Genomic DNA, 24,591 nt, shown 5'->3' with positions numbered 1-24,591 from the left:
AGCATTTAATAGGAGTCCTGATGCACACCTCTCAAGCAGAATGCAGAACCAAGGCAAAGTTCTGAAGAGGGATCCAAGTTCTGCGGAGTTCAGATGTAATCCACCTCCCCTAAAGCTTATGTAAATGAAACATTTGAAAAGTGTTACTGACATCCTTTGTGTGCACACAACTTTATTTTAATTTACAACCCTGTAGCATGATCATTCATTACCTAACCTCCAGTAAAACTGAAGATCTTAAATTTCAAGTTCTCCACAAAACCTCAAAATCTTTCCGGTGCTGATAAGCAAGAAACTCAAGGGGAGAATCTTGCCATCTTTAAAGACCAGGAATATTTTGTGACAATGTTGTGCACTGCTTGTCAAAAAAAAGCCCATCTTGATATTGTTTGCCAGATGCTGAGTGGAGTTGTTCTCTAATATGGTTTGCTATGTGGATACCTGAGCACTCTACTGTGGAGCCAGACTCTGGTGAGGAGTTCCCCCATTCAACAATCATTGGCTTCACGCGTTCTCCCTCAAAATGTAATTGTTCATGTTGCGGGGTCTATTTTGCTTGCAATGGAATCTCGGGATTATTTCCCACAATGTTGTCAATTCAGCCTACCTTTATCTATGGGACCGGGTTTAAATCCAAGCTGATCTACGTACTATGGCATTCCAGTGTTCAGTTCAGGGCTCAGAAATTATTGCAGTGGCAGAAGCTCCAGTGTTGAAATCTGCTTCTCAGGTAAAGGTGTGGGCGAAGAAGGTCTCCATTTTTCTACTCTCTACTAGCTTCTATGTTTTTAAACCTAGAAGTATCCCAGTGCTCTACGTTTTACTTTTTATGCTCATGTGCCAACTGGCCCGTTACAAAATCTGAAAGTGTTCAGAAGCCCCAATATTGAAGCCCTCCCTGGAATGTCACAGATATGCATCCTTACATGGAACTCGCTGACTCCTCGCTCCCAATTCCAACTTTTTAAATACATCACTAAATGCTCAAACACTTTTAAATGAAACATTCCAACTTGTTTTTATCCCTTCTTATTGTCATTATTCAAGAGGCTATATAGTTAGGCGTGAACAGTTTTAAAGACCTCAGACAAGACAGTTATTTCGCTGCAAGTATGGTTGTCTAGCTCCTTGTGCTTGGTAGATCAGTAATTGTAAGCCACCACCACAAATTATGACTGAAAGTACTCAAGGCAAAGCTCCAGCGAGTAGGTGCCGGCATCAACTGAACTCAAACTTCAGATCTTTATGAGAGTCAAACGTGTGCAAGACATGGGTACGGCAGAAGAGGGAAATTTGTCAGATTTAATTCCAGTCTATTTATGTGCTGCAAGCAGATATTAAGATTAGTAGGAGAACATGTGACCATGAAATGTGTAGTTAACCGTTTGTGTTATGTACTGATTACAAGTGGGTTTGCACTGCTGCAAAGCTCTTTACTGGTTTTGTAGGAAAGCAGCTCACCTTATAGATTTGCTGACTCCTCTCACACACTTGGATGTAGACTGATACTCCTAGAAATAAGATATTAACTCTGGTTCTTAATAAAGATCTCAACGTTCCAACCACAATATGCAGAACCCATGAGAAAGGAGCTGCGTGCTGGGTAAAAGTAGCCTTAGATAGTTGTAAGCTCATTTTGAGCTTTAGGTTTGCATCTGTAACAACACAGAAAGAGCCTTCACCTGCTACCTTTGCTACTTCGCCTGCACCACTACTCCTGCAACACCAACAAAGAATATATCAACTACACCTGCACACACGCAAACATCTACTTACAAACAGACCTGCAATCCCAGCACACCAATAGCATACATGCTCCACAACACCCGCTCACTCAGCTGGCATGCCACAAAGATTTGGAACCTGTTGGAAGATGCCACCCGGACATCCTCTTCCTCACGGAAACATGATGTCAAGAGTAATGGCTCCTTGGGCGTCATGACAGCCGTGACACATGGGTGACCACAACTTCAATGCCAGAAATCATCACTGCCATCTCCGCCAGATACAAGATCTCCAGGCAAGACTGTCAAAACAGCTATGGAGGAGTAATCACCATCAACAAAAAAAAGCAACTTCATCTGCACCGCCTCCGCTGAAGTCTGAACAAACTACATGGAACACCTCAACTTCAAATTACACATCAAAGCAAATTTCACTCCAGCTGGGACCCTATTCTACTGCCCTGAGGCTCCTAAGCAAACTTCGCACACAACGTCATGGAGTTCATCATCCCCCAATCCTCAAAGCCACTGCATTCAAAATCAACTTCAATTTTCATCTTAAAGACTGGACCGACCCCAGCTCAGTTGCCCTTCTTGACAACCTGGGGAACCTGGGACTAACCCAACGCATCAAGGAGCCCACTCATGCCACCGGACACATTCTAGACCCCTGTCTTCACATTCAGTATTACAATCAACATGAATCAACCAAGAAGAGCCTCCACAGCAGACCCACCATTCCGATACTGGAACAATCAAACATAGGCAGGCTGGACAACCGCCCTGCTGGAGAACAAACTGGAACCCACAGACATCCTGGCACGCAACATTGAGAACTTCAACAAGTGGATGACCAACTGCACTAACAATCTGGCCCTCATAAAATGAAACAACACAGCAAAAACCAGAATGCAAGCCAGCTTGCACACAGAAGACCTCAAAATGACCAAGTGGCACTGCAAACAGCTGGAATAGAAATGGAAAACCAGCGAAAGGGAAGTGAGGTAAGACACCTTCAAAGCCACCCAGAGGATGTACCACCTGCTCATCCAAGAAACCCAAGAGGAAGGCCCTAGCCAAAGACTTTACCATACCCACAGCTGTTACCAGAAACATCAACCCATCACAAGTTCTGTGCAACAACATCAGAAACTTCTTTTGCAGCAAAATCGCAACCAAACACAGCAATTTCTTTCCACAGTCAGACTACCTGACCCTCTCCAGAAGATTTCCAGTGATGAACAAAGTCAACACAATCACCACTTGGGACACCATTAGCATGAAGGAAACCGCAACAAACCTGAAGACCATTCACTCTGGGGGCACCGGCGGACCCCTGCCTCCACCACACCTTTGACAAAGGAGCAATCTCTGTCAGCGAAGCCCTCACCGCCATCCTAAATACCTCCATCAGTACAGACACCTTCCCGGAACCATGAAAGCATGTAGTCATCTACGCCCTCCCAAAGAAACGCTTGGCTGACCCCACCAAACTCGCCAATTACCAACCGATATCCCTCCTTCCCTACCCAGCCAAAGTCTTGGAAAAAGCCACTAATAATTGCCTCCCCAACCACCACGCCAAACACTAACTTCTCGTCAATCAGTTGGGTCGAATCAGGATTCAGACCCAACCACCGCACAGAAACCCATCCTATAGCCGATACGGATTACATCCATGTGATCTTTGAATGGGGGGAAAACATAGCCCTCATCCTTTTAGACCCTTCAACACCATCTCCCACCCCATCCTAATCCAACAACTCAATGAAGGAGGCATCCAGGGACTTGCCCTCAAATGAATCTGCTCCTTCGTCATTGGAAGAACTCAAACCATCCACAGGCCCCCTACGCCTCTGAAACAGGAGATCTTTTTGCGAAGTCCCATAGGGCTACTTGCTTAGATTAGCACTCTGCAACATCTACATGACCTCACTGGTTGATGTCATACGAGTTCACAACGTGAACATCACACTTACACTGACCACATGCAACTGATATTGTCTCTCTCGGACAAAACATCCAACACCAAGAACAAGTTCACTGCATGCATGACAAAAGGGGCCACCTGTATGAAAGCCAATTGCTTCAAATTGAGCAATTGCTTTAATTGCTTGAAATTCCCCAAGACCAAGGTAGTGGTCTTGGGGAAGAACACTTCGCTATGGAACTCCGCTTTGTCTCCCACAGACCTTGGACTCCCTGCCTTGCCTTGCTCACAAGTGAAAAACCTCTGAATCATTATGAACAACAAACTGGACATGACCGCCCTGCTCAGCACAGTGGTCTCTGCTTGCGTCAACACACTAAAGAAAATCTTCAAGTGACTACCGGACAACCCCAGGAAAACGGTCACCCAAGCCCGGGAAACATCCTTTACCCCGCATGCTTTACTCCGCATGCCATTACCCCACATTTTTACTACCCATTAACTTTTACAATGCAGGGCTTTACACCTCAAAACTGTTACAACGCATTCCCCAAAATAACGCCCCCCTGGAGTTCGGATAGTAATTGCGTTGGAATGGGGATTGCGTTGTAACTGACTGCGTTGTAAAGCCCTGCATTGTGAAAGTTAATGCGGGGTAAAGTTTCTTATTTCCCATGATCTCAACACCAGCAGACCAGATTATGGAAACACCCTGTGCGCAGGGATTACCAACCAGCTCGTAAAAAGACTGCAGACCATCCAAAACACAGCAGCCAGACTAGTCCTCAATATTTTACGCTAAGCCCACATCACACCACATGTTAGGGAACTCCACTGGCTCACGATACACGAGTGCACACACTTTAAACTCTGAGCCCACACCTACAGAGCTTACTACAACACTGGCCCTGCCTAGCTGAACAACCGCATTCACTTCCACCAAATATCCAGACACCTCCGTTTTGCGGTCTCTCACTTGCACACACTCCACACATACATAAAAGTAGAGAAGGGCGCCATGCTTTCTCGTACCATACTCTTAAAGCCTGAAACAACCTCCCACAGTACATCAGAGCCTCCTCCGCTCTTCTTGTGTTTTGCAAGAATCTGAAAACTTGGCTTTTCGAGTAAGTCCCTAGGGCTAGCCTCACACACCTGCTACAGGGCGCCTGGATGACTTCACAGGTGAATATCATGCTATAAAAACACCAATAACATCGCATAAAATAACCCCTCTAATTTATATCGACCATAAGACCGATCAGTGTCTTCACTACTCAAATCTAAACTGGCTTACCCTGACCGTTACTGCCACTCAACAAAACTGTTACCACTTTGAAACATAAGAGCACTGCCTCAAAGCAGATTCTGTACTAGTCGTTCTTAGGTTAGCTTTCACTTTGTACAGGAAAGTGTTGGCCTCCACCAAGAAAGAATTCCTGTGACCTAGAATCACCAATGTAAACTTTTTTGTACTGTGGAAAAATCCCTACACCCTTACTGCATCAACCCTGTTCGATTGTCTTCTTAATAATGCTTCACTAAATCAAATTACTACTTCCTGGAACAGGAATTTAATATATAGACCGAAATTGCTGCTAATTCTACCACTAGTCTTAAATTGTCAAATTCTGTTCTCCTCTCTTTATTAACATCTTGCTGCCACCATTTCCAGCTTCATCTAACCTCAGATTAAAGGTATAAATCACTAATGCAAAGGTTTTTGCCTCGCCAATGTTCCAAATGGGGGAACGGGCATCTCAACACCATTGACAAAACTGAGCATGCTGTTTTAGCTCTTCCTATTATACTAGCCTTATCACTGCCTCCTATAGTTCTGGCTCAGTTTGTAGTAACTGATTCAAACATTCAATTCTTGCAATTGCAGATTAGGTACCCAAATGTATTGGGAAGGTTTTTGTCTCCCAGTCCAACATTAAATGAAACTCCCCAAAACCTTGACCCTTACCTTCTCTCAGATCCTCACTAGCCCCAGAACTGAGACTATTGTGATGGCAGGCTGGAAGAACATATTCCCCATGGCTAGCAAGTGCACTGGTCCTCTCCATATCTTCCTTGATCTTATAGTGGCATTTAACATTGCTTCATGCAACAATCTTTTCAATTGCATCGTCATGGAAACAGATACTACAGTCTGTTGCCTCAACTGGTTCCTCTTCATTTTTCCAAAAAGGAGCAACAATTGAAAATTGGCCAATTCTCCTCTAACCAAGTGAGCAGCCCTTGTGGTGTACCTCAACATTCTCCCTGTCTCATTTCTTGCTCAACATCTTTATGTGGCCTCACTTGAGACTCCTACCCTGAATAAACTTCATATGTGTATACACCCAGATCTACCTTTTTGTCTGTGGTGCTCAGAATACTTTCTCTTAAGTCACTTACAGCATAGATGTTTTGAAAAGTTGGATGAGTTTCAGTTTGAAAGCTGAAGTTATGATTCTTTGACCAGGGCGCTTCGTTTCTCTTGCTTCATTGACTCAAACAAATCTTACTGTTGATTCCTAAGAGCCTGCAGCATGTTTTATTCAGGCTCCCTGGTCAATATAATTCAAGATTACACCAATGCCTCCTTGGCGGCCCACCACAATACCAAATGAGCTCTATCCGGATAGATTAGAAGACAGCTAGATGACTGATTGCTGGATAAAATTTTGCTATTGTTTATTTCTTATTGTTCGCTGCTATGTGCATTTGTAGCAAGACTCATTTACTTCTGTGTTTTGTTGTTGTTTTAGTGTGTTTGCCTCGTTTTTTAGGTCTCGCCTGACCCAGCGCATGCGCTGGTCTGGCGAGACTTAGTGAGAGGGCTCCAAAAAGTGCTACTAGGCCAGCCTAGAGCTACAGTGCATGTGCGCGGGTGCACGGGCGCGCGGGCCGTGCTTTGCCGTGATTACTTTCACTTTTGCTTTGATGTTTGATCGCGATCACTTTCGCGGCCGCACGGCCGCTTGGCATAGCCAATAGGTCTCGCTTTTGGGACCTTATAAGTATTTAGTTATGCAACTGTTGCATGGCTAAACACTTATAAGGTCTCAAAGGCAAGACCTATTGGCTATGCCAATGCTTGTTGACTTCTGTCTCCAAGAGCTTCCATTGGCTATGCGTCCAACTTGAATTAAGAATTTGGTTCAAAATGATTAGCCTCCCGTAAATAAGCGTTGCCATTACTGCTTTCACTTACCTCTGCAGCAAAATAATCTCATGCATGTTTGCAAGAAACTTCTTAAGAAGCTTCTTACTACCACTTCCTCCTATTGCTCCTACATCAAGTTTCATAAGAAGAGAAGACACACTTTCTCAGTGGATTCACCTAAAGTATGAAATCTACTGACTTAAAAAAAATATATACTTTCCTCTCTACCGAGTTTCAGAACAGCCCTAAAAATGTTTCTTTTCTGATTAAACCATATAATCCACCTCTAGAGAACGTTTATTTTGCCCTCTATCTGTTACAACATTCATAAATAGGTACCCAATTTCACATTTGAACAGCAACCATCACACTTTGAAACACATTGGAATGTAGAATTTGTTTTCCTTCTTGAAAAGCAAAGCAGGAGGCAAGATTTCCCTTCGAATCTCCTTAAAAAAAATCACCTTTGAATACAGAACAGGTCATACATCCAAGATATTATAACTGATTCAGCAGATAACACAGACTATTTAGCTAGCAGCATTCCTCCCAAAATCAATAGGGAGGGAGGATAAAGTCAAATTTGGAGTGAGCATTGCCTGTGTCTGAGAAAGAATAAGCGGTGAAGGGAGCACTGTCTGAGCTGCATCCTTGCTAGTCTCTGCTTACGGTTGGAGAGGTAAACAAGAATGTGTCAAAATTATCAACAAACCACACTTGCTTGTCACAAATCAATGGTTTTGTGAGGAATAGCATGGTGTCCCTCGAAGAGAGTGTGGACACTTTTGAGGATGTTAATATGGGAATATAGACCAAGCAAAGTCGAAATGCACAAAAACACTGCAAGGCCTTCCTCTGAAGTTCCAATACTGCATTTAAGAATATGAAGAGACGGAGTTCATCTGCATGCGATAAAGTTTCAGCAACAAGGGTCTAGATAAAGAAGTAAAGGTGTGAAGTTCTTAAAAGCAGCCCCTTGTGTCAAGCTGGAAGGATGTGTGGATACCACTGCTGGACAGCTGAGGAGGCTCTAATAAAACTCCATGCTTTCTTATAAAAGTTTCTATGGAAAGTAAGATATACGGGAGGCATCACAGGTTAGGGCTCTAATCCTAGATATCAAGATCTTTTAGTGCTGGTGTTACAGTGGTGGAAACAAGAGACCGTTTTTTTCTACTTAGCATTGTATTTGTGTAGAAGGAGATACCAAGCCATGTAAGCACTTAAGAAGAGGCCGACAAATTCCAGGGAATTAATGTCTCAGTGGCTGCATCTGAAGAATGCCCCTGTTTTAAAAAATACTCTATGGCCTTGGTAAACCCAAAGAGGAAGATGTGAGAGACATGCAGGATAGATAAGATCAGGCAAGTAAAAAAATAATTGTGGAGGATAGCTGTAACACAGACTCTCAGCAGAACACCAAAAAGCTGCTAAAGGTGGAGGTCAAGGCGCTCCTCCTGAAAGGAGCTATAGAACCTGTCCCCCCCGCCAACAGCAAGGCACAGGAGTGTACTCACTATACTTTCTGATACCCAAGAAAGATGCATCCCTCCAGCCCATTTTGGACCTCAGGTCCATGAACGAATACATCCTCTTTTCATATGGTTAATCTTTATGATGTCATTACGCTTCTCCAGGAAGACATTTCTATGGCCGCGCTCGACCTCAAGGATGCCTATTTTCACATGCTAACATCTGGCTTATCGCCGGTATCTTAGGTTTGTGGTCAGTGAAAGGAAGGCATTCCCAATTCAAAGTGCTTCCCTTTGGATTCACTACGGCAACGCAGGTGTTTGCCAAGTGCTTTGGGTTGGCCGCATACCTGCACAGACAAGGCGTCTGTGTATTCTCATACTTGAATGAAAGGCTGATCAAAAGGTCCACCGACCAGCAGTCCTGCAAACAAACACAGTTCACAATAGATCTGACTCATCTTTTAGGGTTCACCATCAACCCTACAAAACCCCAATTTTAAACCCTCCATATTCAACCCTACCTAGGGGCTATTCTCAACTTGGAGTTAGGCATAGCCTAACCAAACCCTGCCAGGGTTCAGTCCTTTCAGGGACTGCCCCCTCTGTTCCAACCAAATCAACTACTAACAGAATAGTCATGCGCCTTCTAGGGATGTTGACCTCCTGCATTGCCATAGTTCCTTATGCCAGGCTACATATGCGTCCTTTGCAGGAATGCCTAGCGCATGGGGAGAGAGACTTGGAGGGAGCGATACCCGAGAAACTACGGGTGACGACCGACGGGTTTGTCTATCTAGGAATTTACATAACAACCAGTAGCTCTGTCTCATTTGCGAAGAACGTCCAACGGGTTCTAATGAACTTTAAGGAGGATGCGTCCAGATGGAAGACCCTCCCACTCACAATGTTGGGGCGGGCGGCAATGTATAAAATGATCACCTTACCGCGATTCCTCTATGCCCTACAAAACAAATATTTCCCCCTCCCGCGTCGGGTGTTTCAAGAAATAAATGAGGGTTTGAGAGAACTGCTTTGGTTGGGGAAACAGCCTAGAATAGCACTAGAGACGCTACAGAGAACCCAGTACAATGGAGGAATCTCGCTCCCAAACGTAGAGGCATACTACTGGGCGGAGCATCTGGCGCCGATAAACGACTGGTTACATGCCCCGGCAGACCACCCCACATATAGACTGGAAAGGGCAAAATTAGAGCCCCGCACATGCCTCCACTATCTTTATGGAGGGAGGGGGAAGGCTGCACTACTATCGGCAACGAGGGTGACGGTAGAGCTCTGGGATAGGGCGACAAGACGAATCGGTTGGCGGCACAAACCGTCGAGACAAACCCCCATCTGGAGGTGTGCCTGGTTGCGAGAGCTACATAAGCTGAACGGATTCCGACGGTGGGATGACATTGGCATCTCCGTGTTGGGTGACCTCCAGCGCCGGGGCACCATAAAGTCCTTCCGGGAATTAAGGGCAGAGTATGGCCTGCACAGTTCCCAGTTCTTAAAGTACGCACAATTACGCCATGCATGGCAGGCAGAGGCAGCGCTGTCGGCCCCCTTGCCGGAATATTCGCCGTTGGAGGGCCGCCTATTACAGGAACAGGTGCAGGACAAGCTAGTCTCCTTGACGTATAAAAACCTAATCAACAACATGCCGGACGGGTTGGTCAAACTGAGGAGTGTGTGGGAATCGAATGTAGGAGAAATGGACACGCTGGACTGGGAAACGGCCCTGATGCACCCGAGGGTAGTGGCAATAAAATCCAGACTCCGACTCATCCAATATAAGATCTTACACAGAGTCTACTATGATCGACTCCGCCTACACCGAATGGGGAGGGCCGCTGACCCCAGCTGTTTGCGGTGTGGACACGCAGAAGGCAACTTCTACCACACCATCTGGGAGTGTGGGGTTCTCCAAATTTATTGGGCCCAGATAGTGGGAGAACTAGGGAAAGTACTTGAGATGATCCTACCCCTGGACCCCAAACTAGTTCTACTAGGGCTAACGAATGATACAGACCTGACGCGACCCCAGCTCATTTTCTTAACACTAGCATTAGTGGTGGCCAAGAGGGACGTGGCGCGGGAATGGGGAGCCCCGAACCCCCCGAGGCTCGAAGACTGGAGGAGGGGGATGGATATGTATATGGCGGCCGAAAGAGTAACATACAAAGCACGGGGCTGCCCAAAAAAATTTGCCAGAGTGTGGGGGAAGTGGCGACGATATCACAGCCTGGATGGGGGGCTATGAGGGGGAAGAGAGGGCTGTGCTGCCAGCCGGGTTGCACATGAACACGACCTGGATGCACCGTGAGACACCCATGGATGGCGGGTGCCTCTATATTAACGTATCGAGATGTCTGTGGCTATGCGGGGGGAGGGGGGCGGTGGGTGGTAATAGAGCACTCAGAGATGGACGCTTCACTGTGACATGCTTATTATGTTCTGCGTTGGAAATACAATTTAAAATAAATAAAAATAATTAAAAAAAAAAAAAGGAATGCCTAGCGCAACAATGGTCTCAAGCAAAGGATCACTGGGACAATCTAGTGTTGATTGGCTGCTACACTTTTTGCTCTTTGCAGTGGTAAAACACCAACAACCTGTTGCATGGAAGACTTTTTCTAGACCCAGTTTTGCAGTGGATTGTTACAACAGACGTCTCCCTCACGAAGTGGGACTCACACTTAACAAGATCTCCCCATTCAAGGTCAGTGGGAACCCAGACATCAGGGCCTCCACATAAACTACCCGAAGTTTTAAGCCATGCAACTAGCACTGAAGGCCTTCCTACCTCACCTCTGGTCAGGGATTTTTTCATATGCTTTTCTGCCTCCCTCCTTCATCCATTTGTAGTCAGAAGCTTCAGCAGGCGTCCCTCACCCTCATCCTGGTGACCCTTGTTCACGACATTGCTCAAACACTCTCTGGTTCTGCACATTAAGCTCCCCAACATGCTGGACCTTCTCACCTACAATCATGGAGAATTCGGACTCTCAGATCTCAAATCCCCTAATCTTTCAATCTGGCTTCTGAGGTCACAGAATTTGAGTACCTTTCTCTACCACTTGAATGCATGAGCATTTCAGTGAAGCACGCAGACCTACCACCCGTGCTTGCTATACAGCCAAGTTTAAAAGATTTGTCTGCTACTTTCACTTTAAAGTTACCACTGCCTGCTACTTACTTGCAGGTTTCTGGCCTAGCCTTTACCTATATATGGTTACATCTGGCTGCTGGGCTGCATACCTTCAAAATATATAATATATCTTTCTCTTCAAGATACCAGCCATTAGCGCGTTCATGGAGGGGATCAACTGAGTCATAACTCCACGGGTACCACCGGCACCCTCATGGAATATTAAGGTTGTGCTCACTCAACTCATGGGTCTTCCATTTGAGCCCCTCCACTCTTGCCAGGTTGCTATCATCTCACTCAAGGATGTTAGTGAGCTTCAGGCATTAACCCTGGGAAAACCTTTCTTCCAAATACATAGGGATTGGGTTGTCCTCTGTATCAACCCTAAATTCTTCCCTAAGGTAGTCTCTCACTTCTACTTTAATCAGTCCATTGAGCTACCTGTTTTTTTTTCTGCAACCAGATTCAGTTGTGGAATAAGCTCTGCATACTTTGGATGTAAAATGATCTCTGATGTACTATAGTGACAGAACTAACCTTTTTGGAAAGACACAACAACTTTTTGTTGTGTTCTCCAAACCCCACAAAGGGAAGTCTATATCCAGGTCAGACACTGCCAGATGGATAGTTAAATGCATCCAGACATGCTGTGCTAAAGTTAAAAGGTCTCAAACTTACTCCTCCTTGGGCACACTCCATTCGGAAGAAGGGGGCCTCTATGGCCTTCCTGGTGCTCTTCCTAATAGTGGATACATATAAAGCACCTACTTGGTCTACACCACACACTTTCACAAAGCATTACTGTGTGGATGTCGTAGCCCGCCAGCAAGCTAATGTTGGTCAGACAGTTCTCCGTACACTCTTTCAATCTACTGCAATACCCATGGGCTAGCCACTGTTTTTTGGGAGGACTGCTTTACAGTCTGTGCACAGCTTGTGTATCTGCCGCCACACTTGCCTCGAATGGAAAATGTTACTTACCTTGTATGCATCTGTTCGTGGCATGTAGTGCTGTAGATACACATGCGCCCATCCTCCTCCCTGGACACCTGTGGCTGTTCTAGTATTTTTTTTTACTATCTTTCTTTCCTCTTATGCATGGACATCTTTCTACATAAATCGCTTCACTTCACATTCCATCCTCACCCTCCGTGCGGGAAAACAATTCTGGCAATGGAGTCAATGACCATGCGCTTTATCACCAAGAGGAGGAGTCACAGTATCTTGTGACTCAAAATACTTCTTCGAAGACAAACAACTTGCACACATCCAGACCCAACACTAGATTGCAGCAGTATGCACAGCATGTGAATCTACAGCACTACATGTCATGAACAAATGCTTACAGGGTAAGTAACATTTTCCTTAAGTCTCTCATTTAGAAAAGGTCAGATAATGATATTACAGCACACAGTAATTGTGATATTACTACAGATTTAACTTAAAATCCATTTGTACATGCATTCCTATGAAAGGTTGTAATATGTTTGACTAAAAACCATTCGAATGAATGACTGCTAATATCATAACCTCTAGTATCTTGAGACAGCAGAATCCGAACAAATTTACTCAGTCTGAAGGGTTACTAATTTTATTTTTAGGTTGCATCTATCACTGTACTGGTAGAAGCGGTTGCTGAAAGTACAGGGTTTCATATGCTAGTAGTTTACATAGATGTACTGTTTTTAATTCTGACTTTATGCTTTACAGGTGACACAGTTAACATTGGTGATGTATCATTCAAAGTGAAAGAACCACGCCATCCCGAACATGTTCCCATCAATTACAGTAAGATAAAGTTTTTTTCTTTCTTTTTGTTTTTGTTATGTTAATTTGATTTGCTTAGTGCACTAATCACCTGAGAGGATATCCAGGCCCTTGGGCAGGTGTGTGGTCCACAAGGTGCTTATTTTTGTGGAACTCAAGAAGTGAGGAGGAGACTCTGATGTGTTGAGGGGGGTTCGTTCCATGTCTTTTGTGCGATGTAGGAGAATGACTGACCTCCAATTTTGCTTTTGTGGCTGTGGGGAGTGTGTGAGAGCGAGGCAGATCTTAGTTGTCTGGTGAGTTAGTGAAAGTGTATGCAGATGTTTAGGTATTCTGGTCCTGTGTTGTGTAGGGCTTTGTATGTGTGCGTGAGAAGATTGAATTGGCTGCACTTGTGAATGAGGAGGGAGTGAAGCTTCCCGAGTTGCAGTGTGATGGGAGTGCCGAGTGGGAGATCGAGTCTTGTGGCGGTGTTCTGGATGGTAGGGTCTGGAGTTTGTGTAGGAGTTGTTTGGAGATTCCAACATAGAGTGTTGCTGTAGTCCAGCCTGCTGGTGATGAGTGCTTGCATGACAGTTGTTTGGTATTCTTATGCAGCCTTTTGAAGATCTTTCGCAGCATGCTTGGGGTGTGGAAGCAGAAGGTGCACACTGTGTTGACATGAGCGGTCATGTCGAGCTTGTCATCTAGGATGATCCCAAGATTTCTTGTGTGGTCTGTAGGTGTGGGTTCAGGTCCTAGCTCCAGTGGCGACCAGGTGGAGTCCCAGGGGAGGTCTTGTTGCAGAAGACCAATACTTCCATTTGGTTGGAGTTGAGCTTTAGGCAGACGGTTCGCATCCAGTCTGTTACCATGATCATGCAGTTGGTGAAGTTGGTTCTGATGGTGGTTGCCTTCGCTGTCAGGGAGAGGATGAGTTGGGTGTCATCGGTGTAGGAGATGACAGTGATGTCTTGTGATCAGAAGATGTTGGCGAGCAGTCTCATGCATTTGTTGAAAAGGATGGTACAGAGGGACAATCCCTGTGGGACTCCGCATATCAATTTCTTGGTCTCTGATGTGAAGGGTGGCAGCCTGACCCTTTGAGTGCTTCCTTTGAGGAAGGAACAGATCCATTTGAGAGCGGATCCTTGTATTCCAATCTGGAGGAGCCTTTTGATGAAGGTGTTGTGGGAGACAATGTCGAAGGCTGCTATGAAGTTGAGCAGAATGAAGGCCAGTTTCTCCTGGGTTCAGGATTAATCGAATGCCATCAGTGGCCCGATGAGTGCTGTTTCGTGCTGTGGTTCTTTTTGAATACTAATTGAGTGTTGTCTAGAAGAAGGTGAAGTTCGAGGTGGGTTGTGAGTAGCTTGTTGATGGCCTTCTCAATCACTTTGGCTGGATAGGGGATGGGTGGGAAGTTGATTCAGGTTGGCCTTGGGCTTCTTGAGAAGGGCGTTGATTTCTGCAAGTTTACATTCATCCAGGAAAGTGGAGGACTTGATGGAGGTGTTGATGATGTGGGTCAGGGTGGTGATGATGAGTAATGTTCTCAGGTTGTTGATGTGGTGGGGGGATGGGCCCGTTGAGGCCCATGAGTTGCCAGTCCGCATGATTGCAGATGTGTTGTTTCTTGTGAGGGTTCTCTGTTCGTTCAGGTGGGCTTCTTGGTTGGTGGTGGGTAGGTTAGCAATGAGTTCTCTGGGGTTGTGTTGGTGTGGGAAGTTGCTGTAGATGTTTGAGATTTTTCTGTGGAAGACATTGGATAGGTTGACGCAGAGGAGTTGTGGCTGAGAGCGAGGTGAAATCCTTGACGATCAAGAAGATCTCCTTGCAGCTGTTGGAGCTACCTTAGCTGCGGTCCACTAGTGCTTTTGTGTTCTGTGTACAGTAATAATTACCATTAAATACCAACACAATGCAGTTTAATATAGTTATTGGGTATTTTTACAAATGTGAGCAACATATTCAAGTATCAGTGTAATATTGAAGGGGAATATTTAACATTCGAAAGCTTGGGGGTAGTGTCTTGCAACATTTTTTGCTGATCCACAAAAATGAAACACACAAAAGATGATGGGAGGTTGCTTGCAATAAGTCTAACCACTGGCAATTGCTCGGGGTAGCACTCCAACCTATTGTTCTTTTGCTCACTATCCACTTCAGTTTGGACCCAGCTATATTCAAATCAGTCTTGGCCCTGTTCCTTATGGAAACAGCCCAGCCCAGCCCAAACTTCCAAGCCAGGTCTGCCCTGAATTGGAATACAAGCAACCCAGGACCAGTTTTGCCTAAGTTATAGTTAATAAGCTAGGTACAGCTTGGCTCCAGTGACATAGTGTGAGCATGCCACATCTGGTCATTCCCATGACACTTAGGGTGTTACATGAAACACACAAAAGGCGATGGGAGGTGGCTTGCAATAAGTCTAACCACAGGCAGTCGCTCGGGTAACACACCAAGCCATTATTCTTCTGCTCACCATGGCACTTCAGTTTGGACCCAACCATGTGCAAATCAGTCTTGACCCTGTTCCTCATGGGAACAGACCAGCCTGAACTACCAAGCCAGGTCCTTCCTGAACCGGAACACAAGCAATCCAGGACCGGTTTCACCCTAGTTATTGGTTCATGAGCCACAGAAATGCAAATGGTCACTGTGTAGCTCTGACAGGATTTGTGTTAATGTGTGCTCAAATGTTTTCGTATGTGATTATTTTACATTTTGCTATTATTTCCTTCTTAGTGTTCGTTGCCATGTGTTTATATAGCAAGTTTAATTTGCATCTTTTTTTTGTTGTATTATTTTATTTACCTTTTTTTTGCTTTCTGGTTCTTCAAAAACATGTTGGTACCATATTGTACAGCTACTGTGTGTCTTAGCCATACAGATTTGTGCGTAATTCTTCACACTGTGTATCTTAAAGAGCAGTGGAAGATGCACAGCTTGATGATTCATGTTTTGGGAAACAGGTCACTGAAGGTCAAGGAAGGGGCCATGGAAAGACGTGTGCTTAAAGAGTAGCTGAGAGTGTTCTTATTTATCTGACCTGGTTTGTCATTTGTGCTGTGCAATCCTGACCTCCCCGATACCTCCTCCAAATACATTATGGGGGCTATTCGAAAAGATACATTTACGGGTGAGTAAGTGGACATGTGTAAATTTACACTTTCTGGTAAATTCACTACTTTTGTGTGATTACCGTTTACAAGTGTAAATTTGCTACAAAGTTTAGACTTACAAGTTCTCAACCACTGAAACCAGGGGGTGGAGCCAAATATAGAAAGCAAATTTACTGCTAGTTACTTTTCACATGTAAGCAGAAATCAAAACCACCTGGTGGAGATCTTCCTATGGTAAAGTATGGGAGAAAGCGTATTGAAGTTAAAAAAAAAAAAAATCCCAAACTATTTGATGTTAAATATTAAATGAAATACATGTATATACTTATTTTGAATGTCGAACAAACTTAATTTTTTAATAAATGTAATTAATTAAAATATTTTCTATTAAATTACAATTATTACAATTTTTTCAAATAAAAATCACTCCTAAAGTAAAACGTTTGTATTTATTTATTATGTATTTAAAAATCACTAAAAGTTATGTATAGAATTTAAATGAATTGTTTTTATCTAGTTATATTTATGTTTAAATTAAAGTTGTTAAAATATTTTATAATAAAATACTATTTAATTGTTATTTGTGTATCATTTTTTAACATTAAGTGTTATTTATACACATTTTAAAAAAGTAGAAATAAATTAATTTATTTTCACATTATTTCATACTGGGTACTATTTCAAGTCTCTACCTCAATTATTTTCTATGGGAGTGTGTTGCCTTACTAAGGGTTGGCCATATTTTATGCTAGACTTAGCCCAGGTCTGAACTCGAATCGATTTATGACTGTCCTGAGGCCTTTTTAGGTCTCGCCTGCTGACAACACATGTGCTGTTGCTCCGACACATAGTGCGTACTAAAGGGGCTAGGAGCCCACCCATTTCTTATCACTTATTGGCTTCATTGTCACTCTTATTTGCTGCCTTCTAATAGGCCAGCGCTTGACGATGTCACTTCCTGTTCTTCTGTTTGGAGCATGACCCAAGTACCGATTGATTTACTTTGATTAATGTCCTTCCGGTATCCAGCCTCTGCTCGCTGTAATTCAGGTATTATTTTTCTTTCTTTATGCTTCCCGTCTGTGTTGCATCTTCCCCTTCCACCTCCCATTACTTCTTCCCGACCACCTGTTGCCGTGTTGCTTCTTCCCTTCCCACCTCCCTTCTTTATGTTGTTTATTACCCTCCCACACCCCACCTTTGTCCGTGTTGCTTCTTTTCTAATTGTCTGTGTTGCTTCATTCCTCTCAACTCCCACCCACCCGTTGTCCATGCTGCCCAACCCCATTGCCTCTCCCTTTGTCTGTTCTGTCGTACCCCACCCACCACAAGAAAGAAAGCAATATGGCATGGCCAGTGCTGTCATCGGTAAAGAGGGTGTTCTGATCTCCTTCCTATTTGGCCCTCCTCATTGGTACGATGTGACACATGACAGGTTTGACAAACAGGAGAGCAGGCCTATCCATTTTATTCAGTGTCTCATAGGTTCTTCTTCCACTTCGATTATTCCTTCCTCCCTGGTGCATATCTAGCCTGGGTATTCATGTTCCATGTCCTTCCTAGAGGCATGTCAGATCACTCCCCAGTGGTGTTGCATAAAGGCCATAAGCAGAGAGGAAGGTGTGCATGAATGCAAGATGGGTCATAAATGATGACTTCTCTAGATTTCGACTTGAGGAGATGGGCTCCTATTTACAACTGAATACATGCTCCGTCACATTTGCTGCCACTCTGTGAGCATGCAAGGTGGTAATCGAGGCAAGGCAAGGGTATACCTTTATCATAAGTCTAGGGAGCATGAGGGGCAATTGCTTTCTTTAAGATAAAACTCCTCAGTTTAGAAGAGAGTTATATAATCCAACTCAATGTTAAAATGCTTTGTCAGCTGGAGTTTGCTAAGATTCAACTGAGACAGTTGAATCTAGATTCAACTAGTCTTGCATCGACGACCTCTCAGTGATGCATTTATGAGGCAGGCGGCAAAGCCAGAAAGCTCCTTTATTAGTTGCCGAATATTGAGGAGGACCCCAGTTTCGTGGTGGCTGTCCATGACAATTTAGGAGTGTGGGTCACTGGATCTGTGGCAACTGCAGATACCTTCACTACAAGTCCACTGGTGAGGTTGGAGGCCTCTTATGCGGCTACTATATTGACTGCATCATTAACAGCAGCAAGTGTAGTCAGTCAAAGAAAAGACCCATTTGTTTTGAGAATAACATCCCTTCTGGCCTGGGGTAAATCATCTACAGCACTCCTGGCACCCATTTGCTGGTTCTGATATTTGATCTCAATTCGAGTTTTAGCCTGGGATATAGTTCTAGTATCCATTGCCATAAGACCATCCACTACGTGCCTGTGGGAGAAGTGGCCCTGAACTCTATCATTTTCTCCATCGGAGCTGCACAATCTTTCAGCACCTACAATATTGCTTCTTATGATGGAATGGCAATGACGAACAACCTGGAACCAATGTGTAAGTTTGTTTAAGAGTGAGTCATGATCTTCCTTAACACCATCTGGTAACCTGGTGACTGATGTAAGAAAGATTTGTGCCTATGAATTTCTCTGTTGGTTGGATAAATAAAATCCATTTCTCACCCCCCCCCCCTCCCAGGACAAAACAATTGGGAATTGTCAGTAGGAGGGAACCACAAAGTTGGGGGCCTTTGCCCCACCCAGACCAACTCCCCAAACCCTCCTTGTCGAATCAACCCCACTAGGGCCATATTGGACATCCCCATGGTAGAAACTAAATCTGGAATTTAGAGGTGGGGTAAAATGGTGAAATGTGGTGGGGCTTTCCCTAGGCAACGGATTGAAAGAAGACTTGTCATGAGGTACCCCCTGGTTATTTAATCAAATGTGTATCCAACCTTTCACGTGCCTTTCAATTCCCCAGAGACAATGGCACTATTCATTATCGTCCCCTTCTTCTCAAAACTCACTACCACCTTTGTCAGAGAAACTTTGTGTACCTTTAACTCCCCTATGACACCCATCAAAAAGCGAAGCACAAAATAACATTGCAGAGTGCGGGTTCAAGAAGCATCACTACAAGACCCTAAGTTTACATCAACCTAAAGACAGAGAATCGAGGACCGATTTCGACATCCAATTACTGCGTCATTATCATCTGCTAAGGGAGTTACAGACTCACATAGCAAAAATGGATCAAAATGTGTTATCTCAGATCACAATCCCTGTCCCCTCTTAGCTTTGTGAAACATTTTGGGAATGTGCTTATAGGCCACGGCTGGAGGGGAACTGCACTTTGTGGTAGGGGAGGGTTTACAATAGCCACACACTCTGTGGTGAGATTGTCAATACGGTCCAATACACAGTTCCCAGTGGCCGATGCCAGTGGCTTATTGATAGCTTTAGAAGATAGAGCCGCCCCTTCCTCTGCTTTTCTTTTTTCTATAGTAGTGTTACACTAAAGTTTTTACCAAAAGTTGCACCGTAGCACCACAGATTTTGTTAACCCTAACAGACGCCGTGTGGAGTACAACAATGGAAGATGGGGTACAACAAAACTGGCTCCTTCTGATGAATTAAAAAAAGGCTTGGAAAAGTCAAGTCCCCAGGCCAAAGTAAAAGCAGGAAGCAATAGAGGCTTTCAAACCTTTGGCAGAATTATCAAATAATAGACATAACAAAGTACCTCAATATAGAGCCCCGCAGTCAGGATCCAAGGGGGGTGGCCCAGCCTTGTCCGGCTGCAGGTGGTCTCAGACGGGTCAGCCCTTAGCCTGGGCTTTGCTCCAGTGCATACCGTGATGCAGGAGAGAAACTTGCTCTTGATAGCGCCAACGTGGAACGACAGGGAACGGCTGCTAATAATGCATGGACCGCCTCCTTGGGCCCTGGTGTCTGGAGGGTAATGGAGTCCTGCCCATGAGTGCTGCTGGATCCCGGTGGTGCTATGCCCATGGTGCTGTCCTGAAGTGCACCAGCCGAGCATGAGGTGGTATGAGGGAGCTGAGATCTCTCTCAGAAAGCCCTTGCCTATTTTCTGGAGGACGGACGAAACCTTTGGTAACCCAAAGGCTGGATGGTCTGACTTTAAGCAAGTAAAAACATTGGCAGGTAGGTTCCACAGGATTATCTGGGTGAGACTTCTTTCTCAAAAGGCTTACGGTGCTGCAGATGGAGAGGAGATGCTAAAACCCAAACAAGCTGATTTCTGTTTAGGCAGCGATCTGCACTGCAACTCACTGTAGATCTACCAGACCATGAGGAGAGTTTATGGCATAGGGTGGGATCAACCTTGATTCCCCTAGGAGAAGGACCTGAACATGATATTGGCCTGCAGCCTTTGGCCAAACGCACATCCTTTTTGGAATGAAATTCTTGGCACAACCTAGACGTTAGACGTACGTGCTGAGAAAGGGATAGACCCTCACCTTTTATTGAGCTGTGCCATCCCAGAGTATTTATGGGGCGCATTTGGATAGCTATCTCCAGGGTGGGAGTAGGTGATCCTGCATATGGTGAACGGATTCTGTAATTTTACCTCACATGCATGGAGTTGAACCCCTGTGACTAATCTGTAAAGCATGGAGTGATGATGTGTTTCCGCAAGCAAGAGTGCTTATGGCACCCGTTGGCTTGCTGGAGAGCCATTGCCTAGATTTAAGGTGAGCTGCTTATTTCCTGCTGTGACAGGCCATTTCTGTATAGAAAAGCTTACCAAGGACGGCCCTCCGCCTACTTTGTAGGTGTTGTTATTGCAACAGTGTGCGACTCACTTGTTGGGTTTCATGGACCCTGCTGACCAGGATGGAGTCTCTAACAGTGTTCATGTATGATTTTGGGTTATGTTTTTTAAGATCTGGTAACACGTTAAACTGGCCCACTCCTATACAGGTTAGTGCCAACTTAAGATGTGCTGCCAGAGGGGTGAGAGGTCAATTATCCTATGTAGATTGGAATGAGGGCTGCACCTCATTTGTCAGCCTTTTACGGTCTGAGGGCCCAGCGTACTTCCCTATGCTGTGTTCTGCGAGTTTCTTCCAGGTGAGCCCATCGGTGCCTAAGCCAGAGTCTCAGGTGCCACTGGCCATCCACACTTTATAGTAGTCATGGTGGCGAGCATCTTCAAAGACAGGGAAGTAATGAGCCAGACTGCAGCCTTCCATGCACTCTTTCATGGATAGTTAACACTGTTTGCACACCCTTTAACACTCAACTCCATACACCTGAATGCTCCTCTACCTCATCTCTACATTCTAAGTCCTTATGCTCCCTGCTTCTCATCCGCCGTGCTCCTGGCCAGCTGTGGCATGCCTCTTTCACTCTGACAGACCCCCGTCAGTTCACGTTCCTCTCTTTCTCACTCTGATAGGTCCCTGTCACCTCCCCTCCCCTCCCATTACTATCAGCTCCTGTGATCACCTCTGATGCCTTTACTGATTTCTGCTGCTTTCCGTGCTCCTCACCCTTAAACTGACAGAGCTCTGACAGCTCTAGCCGCCTCTCCATCGGATCACTACCCGACGCTGCCCCCGTTCCAAGGTCTGTCAACGCCTTGCAGGCTCCTGAACCCCTCTCTCTTGCATTGGGCACAACCGGTGCTGGCTGTGATTATCTCTAGACAGGAAAGAGCGATCAAAAGGCGGTTTTTGTTGTTGATTACATTATTCATAATCGGTTTATCCTCCAGCTGCCCAGAGGCAATCAACACTATGATAATCAAGAGTGGGGGTGCAGGCAGTGGCCAGCCAGAGGTCGTCTTTGAACTCAGTGGCTAAACGTTCAAATCACTGCTATGTTTCCACATCTTACTGATCCGTGTGAGATCCAGTCTTTAATTGTAATTGTCAGGGTTTCCTTTCTGACACTCCAAAGGCTTGGGAAAGTGACTTACAATGGAAATTTAGCTCTTTCGTTCCATTTCTCTGGTGAAGTGTTTACATCTTCCAGCTGTACCACTGTAGGAGGGACAGTTCCAATTTGGGGAAATGGAACTGGCTGTTTGTGATTGATATTCTCTTTTTGTTTGGCTCTCTGAAAGTAATTTTCATCTCAGCACGTAATACTTGAGTCTTCAAAATTGCACCTTCTTCTGACTCTAACACATAAAAAAATCCCTCTTTTTAATCTCTGTTCAGATTTATAATACTGTTTTATTTTGCAAAGATTGGATAAATTAAAATACTCTTTCTGAATATTGAAGGGAGAAATTAAAACTTCCCTAGATTTCTACTGACAGTGTTGGACCCTTAAACTCACAAACACTTTAAGGCTTTTCCTGATAATTTTGAGGACCTAGAAGACACAGCTTTTCAGATCTGATTGTCTTGCTTCATGTCCTAAGTAACTGCACTGTCTGTGTGTGTGTAGAGAGTGAATATATCGAGCACTCTTGCGTACATTCAACACAATCTGTGTGTGAAAAAAGGGGGTTATGCAGCCTGCTCAGACATTTCCCTGTTTCAGTGAGCACTGTAAACATGAGAACCGGCTTCCTAGTCCGCACCGGTTCTCGTAGCATTGGTGTGCAGTATATTCTAGTCCTCGTAAATATATATAAATACATACACACATGCACGTCATATTGTGTTTCAGGAGATATGGATAGACAGGATATTGCATCAAGTCGAGAAGCTCAAAACTTGGCATGACTGTGGTTAAGTCATTGCTGTTTTCGGATCCTTTTTTAAATTATTTTTATTTATTTTTTATAAATGAGCTTTACTGTTTTCGGAACAGCAACACACAAGACATTGCACTATTGTCACCGGTAATGCCACATCACAAATAGATGCATTTCTGATTTTACAGATCAAACCATTGTACTCCCACTATCTCCCCCATATTTTCCCATGCTTCTTGTTGGGCACACCAGTCCACCCCTGCTCTCCACTTCACCAATGTGGGGGACTGTGAGGAATTCCATTTCCGGGCGATATCCCGCTTGGCAGCCAGAGAGGCAACCCAGATGAACATTCGCTCCATGCGGGGGGCACTCTGGGGTAAGATACAGGGGCCAGTCAAATCCCCTGTGAGAGTTTTTGTGTTATCCTCCACCGGTAGCGAACCACCACGGGGCAGGACCAAGCCTCATGCTAAAAGTCTGCATTGGTTGCAGAAAAGCAGAAACAGGCGGTCTGAGGGATTCTACCAGCTTGATGGCGTCGCACATCGGTCATGTAAGTAAAGTGAAGGTAGTTTAGCTGGATCAGTCAAACGTGTGGAGATGGCCAACACTCTAGGGAGGCATCTTACCTTTCCTCCTTTCTGTGTCATCCATTTCCCCGGCCCACGTCTCCCACCTCTGTTTCAGTGTGTCGAACCGACGTGTGGCATTAATGATGAGAGAGTGGTAAACCTGGGAGATATCTCCCCGGGTAATCTTTTCCATCAATAATTTGGCCTTGAGGAGACTGAACTCTGGGATTTCAGTGTCGGCGGAGACGTTGGCTGTGATGGTGTGGTGTCATTGCAGATATTTATAACATTGGGTCTGGGCGAGTTGAGCTTCTGAAATGTCTGCAGATGCCTTCTTGCATGTCCGAGGACCGTGATGCTTATGGCGCTCCATTTTTGGAACCCCTTCAGACCCGCTGTATAGTGTAGCCACTTGCTTCTCCACAAGGGAATTAACAGCCAAGTTTACGATCCCAACCCAGTTGGAGTGAAGATCTCCAGCACAGGAAGGCCACCCGGGTAATTTCTGGGAGAGACTGTGGGAGTGGCTCACCAAATAACATGCCCATTGTGTTGTCTGGGTCCAGCGGGGTTAGTTCTCTGCGATAGGCTCGGTCATCACATCCGCCATTAAGCCAGCCGTGAATAACAATCAGCTGTGAGGCCCTATACTTACAGTGAAGATTTACCATCCCCAGGCTTCCATCATACGGGGATTACTGACAGTTGGCAAATGCGATCCAGGCACGACCACCCGACCACAGAAAAGACCGAATGGTGGAGTTGAGGTTTTGAAACCACTGATTCGAGATTGGGAGTGAGAAGTTTTGAAACTTATATAAGCGTAGTAGTACCATCATCTTAAAAAGGACTATGCATCCCAAAACGTGGAGCAGGCGACACATTCACTTGTGGAGGTCCTGTTTCATATTGGTTACTAGGGGTACCAAGTTAATGTGCCTCTGGAAGCAAAGGGGTATGGATCCCCAGGAAGGACAGACAGCGTATTGGGATATCAGGTTTCCAGGAGTAGACAATCATGTCGCCACTTATCGAGACCAGCATGGATTTAGATTTGTTCATTCGGAGTACAGAGGTCTCCTCACACAGGCCATGCAGGGTTGGGCGCCAAGGACC

General features: G+C 45.0%; 1 protein-coding gene across 1 annotated transcript in view; it reads left to right on the top strand.

Moving 5' to 3' along the window:
* The window catches only part of VWA8 (von Willebrand factor A domain containing 8), a 1,291,603-nt gene that overhangs the window by 89,935 nt on the left and 1,177,077 nt on the right, over positions 1-24,591 (top strand). Inside the window, exon 2 of the mRNA XM_085621802.1 lies at positions 13,145-13,222. Coding sequence (XP_085477928.1) covers positions 13,145-13,222 — 78 coding nt within the window. The remainder of the gene's footprint in view (positions 1-13,144; positions 13,223-24,591) is intronic.

The sequence above is a fragment of the Triturus cristatus genome, chromosome 8, assembly GCF_964204655.1.
Source record: "Triturus cristatus chromosome 8, aTriCri1.1, whole genome shotgun sequence".
Classification (NCBI taxonomy): Eukaryota; Metazoa; Chordata; class Amphibia; order Caudata; family Salamandridae; genus Triturus; species Triturus cristatus.
Note: the sequence above shows the minus strand (reverse complement) of the source record. Positions and strands in the feature narration are given on the sequence as shown.